Genomic DNA, 17,122 nt, shown 5'->3' with positions numbered 1-17,122 from the left:
ACGCGCAGGGTTGCCGGCACCACGAAGGCTAATTTAAATTGTACCCGCCCCCTGCTGCTTAGAAAATCGGCGCGAGTGTTAGGCTCCGCCCCCTGCTGTGAAGAGCGCGCCGCGCCAAGCAGACATCGAGCTCCAAGGAGCTCGAGAATATCGGACTTTTTTTTAAGCGCAGTTTTCGGCGCGAAAAACAGGCGCCCAGCTTGGAGGTGCGCCGTTTCCGCCGCGGGACGAAACTTGGGGCCATTACCTCTACACAGCAAGTGTGAGACTAGCTGCTTGGGACAAGGGCATGAGAACCCACCGGGCACAAGTTAGCAGTGGATTCCTCCACACTGTCAGACATGTTTTGGAAGTTCCCTGGCAATTCAATGCACTGAGTAATTGCTGGTGCACAGGAAGCACCTTTCTTTTAAAGCCTGGGCTCCTGAAGTCTGTATCACTGTCTCTTCACCAGAGCTAGAACTCAAGCTTGCCTTGCAATGAGCCGATTCCTGGGCCGTTCTTTTCACCTGTACTTGTTCCTGCTCAATTGTGCTCTGTAAATCACCCAGTGCAGATTGCTGTAACTTACTACACCATGCTTGGTGCTCATTTCTGGGCTGCTGCTTGGAACATATCAACATACAAAATTGACATGGAGGAAAAAACCAGCTGGTCCATCATGCCTACCCCACACCATTATTGCCAGAGCATCATGACTAAACACTTCTTCCCTCCACCACAGTTGTGTAATCTCCTGAGAGAGGCAAAAAAAACTTAGAGCAATAAGGGAAAAAAATACTCTGGAAAATTCCTCTCTCATCCCTTCAGGCAATTGAAACCAGTTCATGGACCAAACATTATCTATAAAGACACTTACCTTCTATATGATCTGAGCTCTGCCTGAGTCAAGAACCGGTCCAGCAACCTCTTCAAGGATGAGAACAAAGCCGCTGCCTTTTTGGGAGGGTTCCCCCTATAGGCTCCTGCAAGGCCTGAAACAGGAGCAAGTGACAACATTTAACACATAGTGACAAGGATAAGTAATAGCAGATAACTGGCAGCGCAACGCAGCAGCAGGTTATCATGCTGAGTATGTGAGTGAGAGACTGTAGTAGAAAGCGAAGGTTTGCTTTGCTTGGCCTCTAACCTTGTCACCTCAAATGCTGGGCCCTTTCTCTGCCAATGATGCAGATCGACTGCCTCCTCCATTGGTGTCAGGATGTGTATAGAGGCAGGATCGCCTCTTGTTCTGGTACTTTCCCTTCTGTTGTGCCAGATTTTTCTGCAAGAAGAGTAGAAGTGGATCAGTGTGTGCCCTGTTGACGGGCTTTGAAGATGTTGGAGTCAGCTTTGGTGAGATGTGCATGATGAAAGGAAGAAAACAGCAAGTGTGGCTAAGAGGGGGAAGTAATTGTGAGGGCAGGAGCAGATGTTGAGGGTGTGAGCACAAGCAGAAGGAGGTGCAATGAAGTTGTCCCATTGTGATTGGAGAAGCATGGGAGACGGAGGAGGGAAGGTTTGATAGTGCTGGAACTAAAGTGGCGGAGGGTAGGGGGAGGGAGGTTAGGACTGTGTAGAGAGTAAGAGAGATGTGAAGAGGAGTCCTGGCGAGCAATGCTGGTGGCATTCACTTGCTCTGCCACCTCTTTCCATTGCTGCTAAGTCATTTATCTGGGCACCCACCACACATCAAAGAGGAAGATGACCTCTTTCCTACTGCTTATTTGCTCTTTTAGCATGGCTGGATCAGAAAATCTGGTGGCCCTGAATAAAGTCATGCTGCCATCTGCTTCAGAAACTTACTTCCACAAACCACCACTGAAAAGTGCACTTAAGGGGCTGCAATTGCCCCATCAAATTTCCCACCCTCCCAACTTGCGAGCTGCCAACGGGGAGTGTGACTATCATGGACAGCTCGACAATTGTAATCAAGACCAACCACAAAAATTTGATCTGGCCTCCCCCTGACTACAGCATGCGGGCAGAGCAGACGCCAGGCTCACAGTCTACCCGACTTCCGCTGCACACAAAATTCGACCACCATTGTTGCAAAGCTGATATGACATAAAAGTAAACATCTGGAGGTAGAGTTTCTGCTAGGTTGCGCTGGTTAATTGGCCCGAAATCGGCCAAACCAGTGCAAAAGATCGAGGAATTTCAAGCATGTTACGTCTGGCGCAAATCGAGTTGCCACGATCTAGTGTCAGCTGGGGTCACTGGGAAGCACATTCGGCTTTGAGTTAGAAGGTTGTGGGTACAAGTCTCTCTCCAGGAACTTGAGCACATAAATCTAGACTGACACTCCAGTGCAGTGTTGAGGGAGCGCTGCAGTGTTGGAGGTGCTGTCTTTCGGTTGAAACCTTAAACCGAGGCCCTGTCTGCTCTTTCAGGTGGACTTAAAAGATCCCATGGCATTATTTCAAAGAAGAGCAGGGGAGTTATCCCCATTGTCCTGGCCAATATTTATCCCTCAATCAACTTAATAAAAACAGATTATCTGTTCATTATCACATTGCTGTTTGTGGGAGTTTCCTATGTACAAGATGGCAGCTGCGTTTCTCACATTACAACAGTGACTACACTTCCAAAGTACTTCATTGGCTGTAAAGCGCCTTGAGACGTCCGGTGGTCGTGAAAGGAGCTATATAAATGCAAGTCTTTCTTTCTTCTTGCTTTTTATGTTGGTTTAAAAAACAACGCACTGGGAAACAGCCCCAGCCACAAAAATGGTCATGCCCCCAGATCGAATGAATTAATCACCAGGACGAGTTTCTGCTGATTGTGACCGTTTGCGGCCTTTCAAGGAGGCTCTTAAAATGCAGCATTTCTAGGCACAAGGACACTAATAGGCACCTCTTAAAAGCTTTGAAATATTAAAACATATTTAATTTACTAAGAAACTGACTACTGTACACCAATGAAACTAGTAAATGGTTCTGTTTAGCTTTTTAAAGTCATTTTCCATTCTTTAAAATTGGGTTACTCACAGGTGGTGGACTAGACACATTAAAAATACTCTTTTTTTTGTGATAAACCCATTTTCAGCTGTATTAATAAAACTACACCAGGTTAAAACTCTTATAAAAAATATGTTAAGGAATTTTTTTAATGCAAGGGGGAAAAAATAAACAATTACGTGATATTAAACTGTCCGATTGCGCTGGTTCATGGAAAATTTTACATTTGTGATTATGCAAATGAGTTTGAGTGGAAACTTGAACCATAAGTTCACTTCAGAAAACTAGTACAATTCTGAGAGCAATTTGCGCCCGGATTGCCAATTGCACCCAAAGCGGAAACTCTGGCCCCTGATGTATATGCTGGCTGTCCTACCCACACCATACACCTGCTATGGGTTGTACTTAACTTCCCATTGTTTGCAAATTAACATCCTAACTTGATCTAAATGTTATGTTTTAAAAAGTGAACCCTTTGTAAACTAAATCTATATCAATACCATAAAGGCAAAAATTCCAAAATACTACATTTAGTGAGCGTGCTAGTGATCAAAATCTACCATTATTACACAATTGTAAATGAGAGGGCTGATGACCAAGCATCTATCTGTACAATAACACAATTTTATGGCCAACCTGCATCTGCCAGTTACATAAGAACATAAGAAATAGGAGCAGGAGTCGGCCATTTTGCCCCTCGAGAATGCTCTGCCATTCAGCAAGATCATGGCTGATTCCCCTTTTACCTCCCAACTCTCACTTGTCCATATGTCTGCCCATGAGTTGCAAGGCTTCACTCTCATATGGGGTGAGAGGTCAGAGGTTGTGGGGGTCGAATATCTGTGGCTGTTCTCTGGGGTATATTATGGGCCATTTTCCCCTTTAAAAAGAAGGCTCTCTGTTTTAGGGAATGCAACCCAGGTTTCAATAAGTATTTCTTAATGGTGCTGATAAATGCAGGAAAGGATCAATTACATATTATGTAAAGTGTTTGCTATTTGGTTTCATGGAAGGAATTGAATGTGAAGGCTCTCATGGTATCTTGTGCACATTTCTATGTTGAGTGTTTTTCACATAGTGAGAGCAAGGTGGATGGAAAATGTGCTTCTTAAATTACATTGTCACAAAATTGAATTGCTTCCTCGCACCTTGCCTGCTCTGGTGAGGTCATTAAATTTCTTACAGTTGCGTTGCCTTATAGATTTTGGTGGAGATGGCATTAACCACCAAGCCACTTGCTTCTACTGTCCCTGATTGCTTCCTTTTGTTGGCTTTCTTCCCTCAGTCATAAATATTTTCTCCTTTCTAACTCTTTCTTGGAACAATAAAATGTCCACAGATAACTCTGTGAACTTGGAACTCTGTGTCCTGCTGCAGCACCCTCAGCCATGCTGCTCTTTGTCTCACTATTCAAAGTCCATGTTCCCAGCTGTTAAATAAGCTGCTTGCCCATAAAAATGCTTCAAAAGTACCGGATTTCCCATGCCTCCCTCCAGTAGGCAGTGCTGAAAGAGCCGGTAGCCTGCCTCATGACTATAATGAAACTGACCCCAGAAAATTCAGTGGAGTCAGAATGGGGTCTGCCCTGACCCATTTCTAGCAGGAACCCTGCTGAATTGAGAAATCCGCTCCAAGCATCCAAATATTTGTCATTATTACAAAATGTAAATGTCAGTGTTACGCTCCAAAGAGCTGTCAGTATGATAGATTCTAGATGACAGTGTTACTGTCCAAATGACTATTATTACTCTTTGTAGATGAGAGTGCTAGTGTGTTGGGAATGAATGATAACTTGGCTGAAGGGTAGAAAACAAAGTGTACTCATGATAGGCGTTAAATCAGGGTGGGGTAAGTACTCAGTGGAGGCCCAGGGCTCAGTGATGGGAATACCACTGTTTTGAATTTACGTTAATGACTTGGAACAATGAGGAGGCAATTCAGAAATGGCATAATGAGTTGGATAAAATATATAAGTGGCGGAACAACGACTGATTAAATTAAATACAGACAAGTGTAAAGTGCTGTATATGAGAAGGTAAAATAGGCAGCACACGTACTGCATGAATGGTGTTAAAGTAGCTAAGGATGGAGTTAAAAGAAAACTAGGGGTTGACTTTTCGCTTTTTGACTTCAGTGGAAATTAAAATCGTGTGGGGTGTAAATGGGCGGCCGATCCATTGACACTTGTAATGAGCCCGGTGATAAAAGTGAAAATTCACCCTTAGTCTCAACGTTTGACGGAGTAGAAATTCCAGAAGCCACATTCCACCATTGCAAGTGCAGCAAGCCGAGACTTCTGCCCGTCCATTTGTCTTTGCCCTAATCCCGTCCCAAATCCTGGTGTTGGTGATTTGAATAATAATGGTATGATTGGTGTGCCTGCCCAGTAAAGCCAATTGAATTTCAGAGCGGCAGTTTATGGATCCATTGAGGGAAAGCTGGCCTATCTGGCTTAGTGCTGCAACTCAAAAATGCTGATTAATCCATGGTCTCTCACAGGTCTGCTGCTCTCCAAACAGCATTCAATGGGGTCCAAAAATGAGGAGGGTTTCATATGGAGCTTTCAAGGCTACATGCGTTTCATCAATGACTCCCTGAATCCGTAGTAATCCTGTCAGTTTATAGAATTGGACTGCTCCCACTCTTTGTTTTACAGGTTCCATTGAGAAGGTTATGAGCTATGAGGCCTGCCTGGATGAAGCATCAGTGATCTTTATAGAGTGGTGAGCTGTGGCCTAACTAATGTGACAGTGGTCACCTGAAGTTGCCTGAAAAGATCCAGTGGCAAAAAAAATTCAAGGCATGGGTCAGGTGTCAAATTTTGCTTGATAACGCTCCTGTGAAGCACCTTGGGACATTTTACTCTGTTAAAGGCATTATATAAGTGCACATTGTTGTTGTGGTCACTTTCATTGCTACAGATAATTCTGTTAACCTATTGAAACATAGAAACATAGAAAATAGGTGCAGGAGTAGGCCATTCGGCCCTTCAAGCCTGCACTACCATTCAATAAGATCATGGCTGATCATTCGCCTCAGTACCCCTTTCCTGCTTTCTCTCCATACCCCTTGATTCCTTTAGCCGTAAGGGCCATATCTAACTCCCTCTTGAATTTATCCAATGAACTGGCATCAACAACACTCTGCGGTAGGGAATTCCACAGGTTAACAACTCTCTGGGTGAAGAAGTTTTTCCTCATCTCAGTCCTAAACGGCTTACCCCTTATTCTTAGACTGTATCCCCTGGTTCTGGACTTCCCCAACATCGGGAACATTCTTTCTGCATCTAACCTGTCCAGTCCCGTCAGAATTTTATATGTTTCTATGATTCCCCTCTCATCCTTCTCGACTCCAGTGAGCTGCATGTCTTCAGCCCGCAGCTGGCATATCTCATCAATAACCACCGGGGGTGGTGGGGGGTAATGGGTGGCGAGTGCCACCTTCAGAGGCATGGACAGGTGGAGAAATCTAAGTAACGCCTTCAAAGTCTGTAAACCCTATGGAGTGCATATTAACGTGTTGGAAACAAGCATCTTATATGAATCCTCACTCTACATTCCTCCAATCTAGCCTCTTCCATTTCCTCATCCTCATCCTTCTCCTCTTCATAACACAGAAAGCAAGAAATTCCCATTAGAAAATCATTTCCTCAATCCAAAATTTAATAGTCTCTGGTAATCATTTATTAGCAGAAGACGTGTTTTGTGAAGCTGCAGAGATCAAAGCCAAAGAAAAATCACTTTCCTGGAAAAGTTTTACAAAATTACAGTGAGGTGACCTCCTCTGTGTGGTATACACCCCAAGGCTACAACATTCGCCACTGGAAGTGCAGGGTTACAGAATTACATCTAATTAAGTACAGTTTGTGCCAGTTAGTTCACAAAGCCAGATTGTGTTAGAGAGCATTGTAATGGTAACCAGATAATGTTGGAGGGAAGTGTGATTGCAAGCAGATAGAGAAGTATGGTACCAACCCGAATGTGTTAGAAAGTTACGGGTAGATTATGTGTGAGAGTAGCATGACAGCATTCAACTGTTTAAAAAGTAGTAAATAGATTTTATTAGAAAGGAGTTTAGTTAAAGAGTGCTGAGACAGTGAGTAAGTTGTTTTGGACAGCAGTATGATAAGGAACAGGTCGCTTTAATAGTGAGCCTTCAATAGTGAGCAAGTTACAAGAGATCTCTGTGGCAGTGGTCAGGTAGTGTCAGTATTATTGTGTCTCTTTAATCTGTACTGCTGCTTTCCAGGGTCAGTTCCTTAGCAGACCAGTCTGCATCTGAATTGTTTATTTTAAAACTTTTTTTATCAATTAGGAATGGCAGCTCTGGACAGCAAAGCATCTGGTAAAATGGGATTCCGAGCTGTGGTTTTCTACATGGTAACCACTATCATCGCTGTATTCATCGGAATTATCATGGTAATGATCATCCATCCTGGGAAAGGATCAAAAGTTGACCTACATCGGGAGGGAAAGATTGAGCAAGTGCAAGCGGCTGATGCTTTCATGGATCTAATCAGGTCAGTGAGTGTGGAAATGAAAAGTAACTGTTTGTGCAATAATCAGATAAGTACTCAGGTAGTGGATTAGGTGACCTTTTATCTCAAGGAGCTGGCTTTGAATTCCCGAACAGGCTCAAGGAGCTACCACTCCTACTCCTACTCCTGCTCCTATGTTGCTATGAATGGAATTTGGGGCGTGTAATGTATTTGCTTCATGGGTTCTTGCTTAAGAATTCATAGCAACACATTGCTGTTAAGAACTAGTTGGTTTATTAACAAACTTTTAGCAATCACACTACACATTACCAGTTCATCTATCAGGCTCACAACCACCTGCCCCATCGTGGATCCCCTGAACCCAACTGGCTGGGGTTTTATTGAGTCTTGTGAACACCATGTGACTGGCTAAGCCACTCACAACTCAACAGCTCTAAAACCTGGGAGCATACTCACAAGTGCATCATCATAAGCAGTCCCTCGAACGAGGATGACTTGCTTCCACATGAGTTCACAGATGTTTCAATGAAGGGCCCGATATTCAAGTCGGGAACTCCAGTTGAGGGGGTGGAAGATGCCTGTGCGTGGATTTTTTTAACATGTGGTGACCGTTGCACATCAGCCACCACACGGGCTTGACAGAGCCAGGCCTTTATCCAGTGGCAAGGGTTAACCAGGACGACTGGAGACCAGCTCTGCTGCACAGACCGAGAGCGCACACATATCGCAGTGTGGGCTGGCCCATGCTGCCGCTGGGCCCTCGGCTCTTCTGAGCCCTGTACCCTCATTTGCCGTACCTCAGCCACGATCTCTCGCCGCTCCTTCGCCACAAAACATTCGCCGAACCTCCGCCACGATCACCCACCAAATCTCAGCCACGATCCCTTCCCGCTCACCTGCTTTACCAGGGCCCCACCGATGCTCCTGCCCACACTCCAAACAGCGACCTGGCTTCGAAGTAGGCGACAGGGTGACAAGTGCATACATTACAGGGCACAACCTATTTCTGTCAGGTTTGTTCTACCTCTTGGCCTCTTTGGGAAATTCCAATAGGAGAGGAGCTGAGTGCTTCTTCCACTGAACCCCTTTCCATTGTCCTGTCATAATTGGAGGCTGGATTAGCAGGTTGTCAGGTTCCCCCAGAAATCACATCAGTACTGCCAACAGTAAATTCTTTCTTTCATATAAATAAGTTATTTGTGCAAGTTTTTTCTTACATCTGCATGAAGCAAGTGTACTTGACATACAACAGGTATTAACTGGACCCCACAAAGATATATCCAAACAACAATTGATCCAAGAGAAACAGCACAACAAAGGAGCAGTCACCAAGTTAACTTTGTGCCATTGAATGCTTTGGCCAGGCTAGCCTGTGCCCAGCGACAGAGTGGCAAGGCCCTGCAGTAAAATCATACCATACTTCAGACTTCTGGCATCATGCAAGTCCTCTGGAATTTCAGGGCATTCTGTGCATGCATCAGGAGTAGTTTGTCAGTCTTAACCATTTTTGCTTATCATGCCCAAGGTATGTGGCTGACATGTAACTTAAAATCTTATGCCTCGGACTTTAATGATAGCTCTAGACTGGTTTGAAATAACTGTCCAAAGCAACCTTGCACCTCTTACTTCATACTGTTATGATTCTCTTAATCTAAAGTGCATCAGCACAGATTGAAATACAGATGCTGAACTATAGTCACTGTACTAATTCTCTACCTTTGTGTTCTACAGGAATATGTTCCCACCCAATCTAGTTGAGGCTTGTTTCAAGCAGGTGAGTAGTCACTAAACAAAGCCATCAATTTTAAGCTTTGTTTCTAAATGACAAACATCTCCTTGAAGGGGAGGGGAGCATGTCTGGGAATAGGGGGGTGGGGGGGCGCAGGTGTCCCACATTTTCTTGGGAATTTCGACCAGTACATTCTTTAAAGGCCACAGCGGAGCCCTATGCCAGCCAAGAGCCAGCGTTACTTCCACTGAAGTTCAGGAAAGGTCCCAAAAATCTTCCAATTAAAGGTAATTGATTCCGTGAGGAGATCAATTACATTAAAAAATTGCTTCGCTGGCTTGATTGGGATCTTAAGCTTTAAAAAATACTTCGCTTTTTGTTGGACAGTCCTAGGCCCTCTGACCTCTTATCAGAGCAGCATGGTAACCATTCCAGCTTTGTTGCCAATGGATTGAGGATAGCGCAATGTGCCCACATCAATATGCAAATGGCTCCATGCCCATAATTTGGGATGGGCCTTGGGTATCCTGACTTAGGCAGGCTTACAGCCTTTTGCTGGCAATTGGAATTTGGTAGCCAATATATTAATCCTCTGTAAAATAACCAATGGAACATTTTGAGAAACAGAAGCAAAATACTGAGGATGCTGGAAACACTCAGCAGATCAGCCAGCACCTGGAGAGAAAGAAACAGAGTTAACGTTTCATGTCGATAACCTTTCATCAGACGTTTAACCTCACTTCCATGTATTTCAAGAGGATTCATTGTTTAGGTTACTTCATGCATCCTAATCCTCTTTATTTTCCGCTGTTGTATCAAAATATCTTTTTTACTCAAATAGTTATATTTTGCACTGCATGTTAGAGTTAATTAGATAATGTTAAAGTTAAAAAAGAAAGAAAGATGTGCATTTATATAGCACCTTTCACGACCACCAGTCGTTTCAAAGCACTTTACAGCCAGTGAAGTACATTTGGAGTAGAGTCACCGTTGTAATGTGAGCAACTGGGCGGCCAATTTGCGCACAACAAGCTCCCGCAAACAGCAATGTGATAATGACCAGATAATCTGTTTTTTTGTGATGCTGTTTGAGGGATAAACATTGGCCAGGACACCGGGGATAACTCCCCTGCTCTGCTTTGAAATAGTGCCAGGGGATCTTTTATGTCCAGTTGAGAGCCGACGGGGCCTCGGTTTAACGTCTCATCCAAAAGACATAGAACTTATCTCCACCTTTGTAGTCTGTCTCCACTCCTAGTATAACTCTTCCACTAAAACCCTTATCTATTCTTTTATTACCTCCAGCCTTGACTACTTTAATGCCCTCCTTGCTGGCCTCCCTTTGTCTTTGCTCCATAAATTCTAACTTGTCTAAAAACAGCTGCTTGCATCTAGTCCCATACTAAATCCGTCATCCGTCACTCCTATTCTCACTGACCTACCTGGCTCCTTACCCTTCAACATATTACATTTAAAATCTTTGTCCTCATCTTCAAATCCCTCCACAGCCTTGCACCATTCTACCTCTACAACCTCTTCCAGGTTTACTTTCCTTCCTCCAGCCTTCAGTCTTCTGACCTGGGCCTCCAAAGCATCCCACCTCACCACTGGCAACAGAGCTTTCAGCTACCTAGACCCTGCTCTCTGAAATTCCCTCCTTCGACCTCTCTCTTCCTTTACCTCGTTTGCTCTCTTGTCCTTTTAAATCCTTCTCAAACCTTATCCCCATGTCATTAATCATCTCCCCTAATTTCCCACCCCAGACTAGGTGAAGCATCCCTCTTTTACTCCTCTGTAAAGTCCCTTGAGACATTTGGTACAATAAAGTTGTTGTTGTGCTAGTAGTTGTAGTAGTGGCCATGGATTAGTGCATGAAAAGTTGAGACAACCAAGTAAAATGATGCCTGCACTAGTGTTAATGCAATTTTGAGTCTTCCACCAATTGAAAAAAGAGCAAAAGTTCTGGGCCCTGAAATTATACCATGGGCAACTAACGTACAAACACATAATGCATTCATCTAAAATGCCTCTCTCTGCTATTTTAATGGAGGCAGTAATTCATTTATTTTAAACACTGCCTACATCTACGCCACAGGGAACTTTCAGAGAGCCACAGGGACGATATATGTGATTGCTGCATTAAGAATGTCACTGACACAATATTAGTTGCCTATTCACAATCCTATGATGCCTATGGTATTCCTCGAAAAACTTGTTCCAGATCCAATAGCCCCCATTTAATCTCAGCACACCTTGCCATTACTACCTTTAAATCATCGTCATCAACTTCTGAAGGAGCTATGGCAAGCAGAAAGATCACACTGCAAAGTGTCAGGTAGAGATGTAGGGTAAGGAGTTGGGAAACATGTGCTCTGTTTCCTTTAAAGAAACTGCATACAGCACAATAGAACAATGCTTAGCAGTAAAGGGAGAACAGAGCACCCTCGCACAACTCTGCACAAGCATTCTCCTCAACAGATTAAATCCCTCAAAGTTCACCTAGACATTTGAAGACAAATTGTAACACAGGAAGGAATGGCAACAAGGCACCAGGAGTAGTGACAAAGCCGAAAAGAGTGGCATCAGGGTGAGTGCCGGTGCTGAGGCAAGCTCTGGAAGTGTATGGCTGGAGGTCTGTAGAAACAGGACGGAAAATTATTTTCATAATGTCAGGAGGTCCAATAGTCAATAAAAAATGTCAACTTTGGAAATCTCCTGAGAAGGTAAGAAACGGTACTTTTAAGTATCCAGTGAAACAAGAATTGGAACAGTGTTCCAGCCAGCTTTATCACCGGAATCCAGATGTTGATGACTCACCCACCTAATGCTTTTTTGAGTCCATGGCCGCTAAACTCGGCTCCGTGGCGTCCGTTTTTTTATGGTGCTACAGATGGTGTCTTGAGTCCAAAATGAATCCGCTTCATGCTGCACACTTCTGGTGCGGGCCACGCAGGGGCAGCATTTTGGGTAAGTTGTTAGTGCGGGCACAGGGAGCGTGCGGTGGAAGTAGGCAGATCATAACGTCAATCAGCGTGCAACCATTTTCAACCTCGATGCTCCAGCATCGCGAGAGGAGCGGCGCGGGAGGATAAAGGACAGTGGCAGCGAGTCGGAGCGGCGGCAGTTGGAGGGGCCAGCTCGTGCTAGTGCAGGGGCCGAAGGTAAAACAAAGAATTAGAAAGAAATCGAAGGGTGACGTCACAGCCAAGTGGGTAAGTGATTGGCTGGTGGATTGGTGAGTATTTAATCTTTTTTTTAAATTTCCTTATCAGTAGATAACCTTTGATATTGTTGCAAAATTAAGTTAATTTAAGGGTTAAGTCATGGCAGGAGAGCCCAGACCCGTGTCATGCTCCTCCTGTGCTATGTGGGAGGTCAGGGACGCTTCCAGTATCTCTGACTACTATGTGTGCAGGAAGTGCACCGAGCTGCAGCTCCTGACAGACCGCATTGCAGCACTGGAGCTGCGCATGGAGCATCCGCGATGCTGAGGATGTCATGAATAGCGCGTTTAGTGAGTTGGTCACACCGCAGATAAAGATTACTCAGGCAGATAGGGAATGAGTGAGAGCAGCGGAAGGAAGATAGTGCAGGGGTCCCCTGCAGTCATCCCACTCCAAAACAGATATACCTTGGGTACTGTTGGGGGGGATGACTCATCAGGGAAGGGCAGCAGCAGCCAAGTTCATGGCACCGTGGGTGGCTCTACTGCACAGGAGGGCAGGAAAAAGGCTGGGAGAGCTATAGTGGTAGGGGATTCTATTGTGAGGGGAATAGATAGGCGTTTCTGCGGCTGCAATCGAGACTCCAGGATGGTATGTTGCCTCCCTGGTGCAAGGGTCAAGGATGTCTCAGAGCGGCTGCAGCGCATTCTGGAGGGGGAGGGTAAACAGCCAGTTGTCGTGGCGCATATAGGTACCAACGATATAGGTAAAAAAACGGGATGAGGTCCAACAAGCTGAATTTAGGGAGCTAGGAGTTAAATTAAAAAGCAGGACTTCAAAGGTAGTAATCTCAGGATTGCTACCAGTGCCACGTGCTAGTCAGAGTAGAAATAGCAGGATTGTTAAGATGAATATGTGGCTTGAGGAATGGTGCAAGAGGGAGGGATTCAAATTCCTGGGACATTGGAACCGGTTCTGGGGGAGGTGGGACCAGTACAAACCGGACGGTCTGCACCTGGGCCGGACCGGAACCAATATCCTGAGGGGAGTGTTTGCTAGTGCTGTTGGGGAGGGTTTAAATTAATACAGCAGGGCGATGGGAATCTATGCAGGGAGACAGATAGAAGTAAAATGGGGGCAGAAGCAAAAGGTAGAAAGGAGATAAGGAAAGGTGGAGAGCAGAGAAATCAAAGGCAAAAATCAAAAAGGGCCACATTACATCATAATTCTAAAAGGACAAAATGTGTTTAAAAAAAACAAGCCTGAAGGCTCTGTGTCTCAATGCGAGGAGCATTCGTAATAAGGTGGATGAATTAACTGCGCTGAAAGCTGTTAACGGATATGATTTAATTGGGATTACAGAGACAAGGCTCCAGGGTGACCAAGGCTGAGAACTCAACATCCAGGGGTATTCAATATTCAGGAAGGATAGACAGAAAGGAAAAGGAGGTGGGGTAGCGTTGCTGGTTAAAGAGGAGATTAACGCAATAGTAAGGAAGGACATTAGCTTGGATGATGTGGAATCTGTACGGGTAGAGCTGCAGAACACCAAAAGACAGAAAACGCTAGTGGGAGTTATATACAGACCACCAAACAGTGGTAGTGAGGTTGGGGATGGCATCAAACAGAAAATTAGGGATGCGTGCAATAAAGATACAGCAGTTATCATGGGTGACTTTAATCTGCATATAGATTGGGCGAACCAAACTGGTAGCAATACAGTGGAGGAGGATTTCCTGGAGTGTATAAGGGATGGTTTTCTCAACCAATATGTTCAGGAACCAACTAGAGAGCAGGCCATCTTAGACTGGATCTTGTGTAATGAGAGAGGATTAATTGGCAATCTTGTTGTGCGAGGCCCCTTGGGGAAAAGTGACCATAATATGGTAGAATTCTTCATTAAGATGGAGAGTGACACAGTTAATTCAGAGACTAGGGTCCTGAACTTAAAGAAAGGTAACTTCGATGGCATGAGATGTGAATTGGCTAGGATAAACTGGCAAATGATACTAAAAGGATTGATGGTGGATAGGCAATAGCAGACATTTAAAGATCACATGGATGAACTTCAACAATTGTACATTCCCTGTCTGGCGTAAAAATAAGACGGGGAAGGTGGCTCAACCGTGGCTAACAAGGGAAATTAGGGATGGTGTTAAGCTCAAAGAAGAGGCATATAAATTGGCCAGAAAAAGCAACAAACCTGAGGACTGGGAGAAATTTAGAATTCAGCAGAGGAGGACAAAAAAGGTTTAATTAGGAGGGGGAAAATAGAGTACAAGAGTAAGCTTGCAGGGAACATAAAAACTGACTGCAAAAGCTTCTATAGGTACGTGAAGAGAAAACGATTAGTGAAGACAAATGTAGGTCCCTTGCAGTCAGAATCAGGTGAATTTATAATGGGGAACAAAGAAATGGCAGACCAATTGAACAGATACTTTGGTTCTGTCTTCACTGAGGAAGACACAAATAACCTTCCGGAAATACTAAGGGACCGAGGGTCTAGCGAGAAGGAGGAACTGAAGGAAATCCTTATTCGTCAAGAAATTGTGTTAGGGAAATTAATGGGATTGAAGGCTGATAAATCACCAGGGCCTCATAGTCTGCATCCCAGATTACTTAAGGAAGTGGCCCTAGAAATAGTGGATGCATTGGTGGTCATTTTCCAGTCTATAGACTCTGGATCAGGCCCTATGGATTGGAGGGTGGCTAATGTAACCCCACTTTTTGAAAAAGGAGGGAGAGAGAAAACAGGGAATTATAGACCTGACATTGGTAGTGGGGAAAATGTTGGAATCAATTATTAAAGATGTAATAGCAGCGCATTTGGAAAGCAGTGACAGGATCGGTCCAAGTCAGCATGGATTTATGAAAGGGAAATCATACTTGACAAATCTTCGAGAATTTTTTGAGGATGTAACGAGTAGAGTGGACAAGGGAGAACCAGTGGATGTGGTGTATTTGGACTTTCAATAGGTTTTTGACAAGGTCCCACACAAGAGATTAGTGTGCAAAGTTAAAGCACATGGTATTGGGGGTAATGTATTGACGTGGATAGAGAACTGGCAGACAGGAAGCATTTAAAAGGTGCAGTCTGCCTTTAAGTAGTGCAGGCTAGCTTTAAGTGGTGCTAGTCTTGCACAAACTTGGGCCCCCTGCTGAGGAGTGCATCCACTCAGCAGCGCGTTCAACGCTGAACTGCACGCTACTGTTATTTAAATTAACAGGCAGCACGATTTTGGGTCTTGTCCAATTTCTAGGCCCATGACCCTGGCTCCCACTTTCCACATCTGAAGTGAATTTCCAGAGAGGAGTAATGTAAATTATTTTTGTTAGGCCAGGGTATTAATCTTTACAGAATCAAGGCGGGTAAATAGAGTTAAGATACAGATCAGCCATGATCTAGTTGAATGGCGAAACAGGCTTGAGGGGCTGAATGGCCTACTCCTGTTCCTATTTTCCAATACAAGAGTGAGGTGAATGGGGAAAAAGTGGAAGAAATGTAGCTCACTGAATGGTAACACTCATATTACTTTGTCTTTTTCAGTATAAAACAAATTATGACAAACGAAAACTCATGAGACCTACGCCATCATCCATCAATCTTACAACCATCACTGAACCATCCATCGTGGAAAACATAACTGATGCCTTCAAAAAACTGAAGGATTTGATGCTTGCTGAGGAGATTATTCCAGTTTCTGGTTCCGCCAATGCAGTGAATGCCCTGGGACTTGTGGTCTTCTCTATTGCTTTTGGTCTTGTAATCGGCAACATGAAACAGCAAGGCCGTCCGCTGAAGGAATTTTTTGACTGTCTTAATGAAGCCATCATGAGACTTGTCGCGATTATAATCTGGTATGTTTTAAGGTTGTGGTTCGATTTAGAATTCGAGTTAGTGTGTCTGGTAGGTATTGGACCTTTGGTAGTATTAGGAATTCTTGGTTTAGTGCAATAATTAATATCCCTCCATTACCTCTCTGAATACAACAGTTTACTGGATGGCTGAGGGAGGAATCGCAGGCAGGGAGCAATTTCCTTGTACCCTGACCCACAATGGTACTTCCTGCATTATCCCCCAGAAGTGACATCAGGCATCTAATGTGTCTGCCCAAATATGGGCGAGTGTATTACAATGGGAGACAAATTTTGAGTTGCCCGTTTCCAGATTTCAAAACAGGCATATTTTTTGTAATCTTTAGCTGGGACTGCAGGCCAACTTACATTGCTGCAAGATGCTGCAGTGAATTCCTTCCCGTCTGCCTGAGATGGGTGTCCCAAAGGCACAGTAAGTGACCGCGTGCCAAGTCTGAAATATTAAGATTCCTCTGACCCCAGTATATGGGCTAGTGTCAGGAATGCACTCAAGATTTGAATTTTATTAGAATCCTTGTCAGGCTGTAGAGGCTAGTTAAGGGCCCTGGAATTCCTGGTAGGTGACTGTGCTGCCAGAACTGTGGCAGGGCAGGACTTTCATCCACCAGTCAGTCTCTGTGTTGATCTCCTCCCAAATCTGAGCGACAAGGTCCTTAACATAAAGGGTGTGGGTACCTATGCCATTTACACTACTTTCTTGATGTCCACCTTGTTGGGGATGCCAGGAAAATCAGAAGTAGTACTTCTGTCAGGAGATTGGGGCATTGTGACTAAACACAGCTGATGCTGCTCTGTAGTTTACCGGAAAGCGATAGTCCCTTGTTGGAGTTGATGGGTGCCTCGCAACTGAACAGCATTCCTATTGGACCAAACTAAACTCATGTTTCTTGATAGTTTATAAGAAGCTAACTATCCT

At 44.4% G+C, this 17,122-nt stretch overlaps 1 protein-coding gene across 4 annotated transcripts in view; it reads left to right on the top strand.

Moving 5' to 3' along the window:
- slc1a6 (solute carrier family 1 member 6) overlaps positions 1 to 17,122 on the top strand; it is a 164,142-nt gene that overhangs the window by 125,917 nt on the left and 21,103 nt on the right. For all 4 annotated transcript variants that reach the window (XM_070859838.1, XM_070859839.1, XM_070859837.1 and 1 more), the window contains 3 exons: positions 7,254 to 7,458; positions 9,169 to 9,211; positions 15,878 to 16,188. In XM_070859838.1, the coding sequence (XP_070715939.1) occupies positions 7,254 to 7,458; positions 9,169 to 9,211; positions 15,878 to 16,188 (559 nt within the window). The remainder of the gene's footprint in view (positions 1 to 7,253; positions 7,459 to 9,168; positions 9,212 to 15,877; positions 16,189 to 17,122) is intronic.

Source organism: Pristiophorus japonicus, chromosome 18 (genome assembly GCF_044704955.1).
Source record: "Pristiophorus japonicus isolate sPriJap1 chromosome 18, sPriJap1.hap1, whole genome shotgun sequence".
Taxonomy (NCBI): domain Eukaryota; kingdom Metazoa; phylum Chordata; class Chondrichthyes; family Pristiophoridae; genus Pristiophorus; species Pristiophorus japonicus.
The sequence above is the reverse complement of the archived record's forward strand: the minus strand, read 5'-3'. Positions and strand labels throughout refer to the sequence as shown.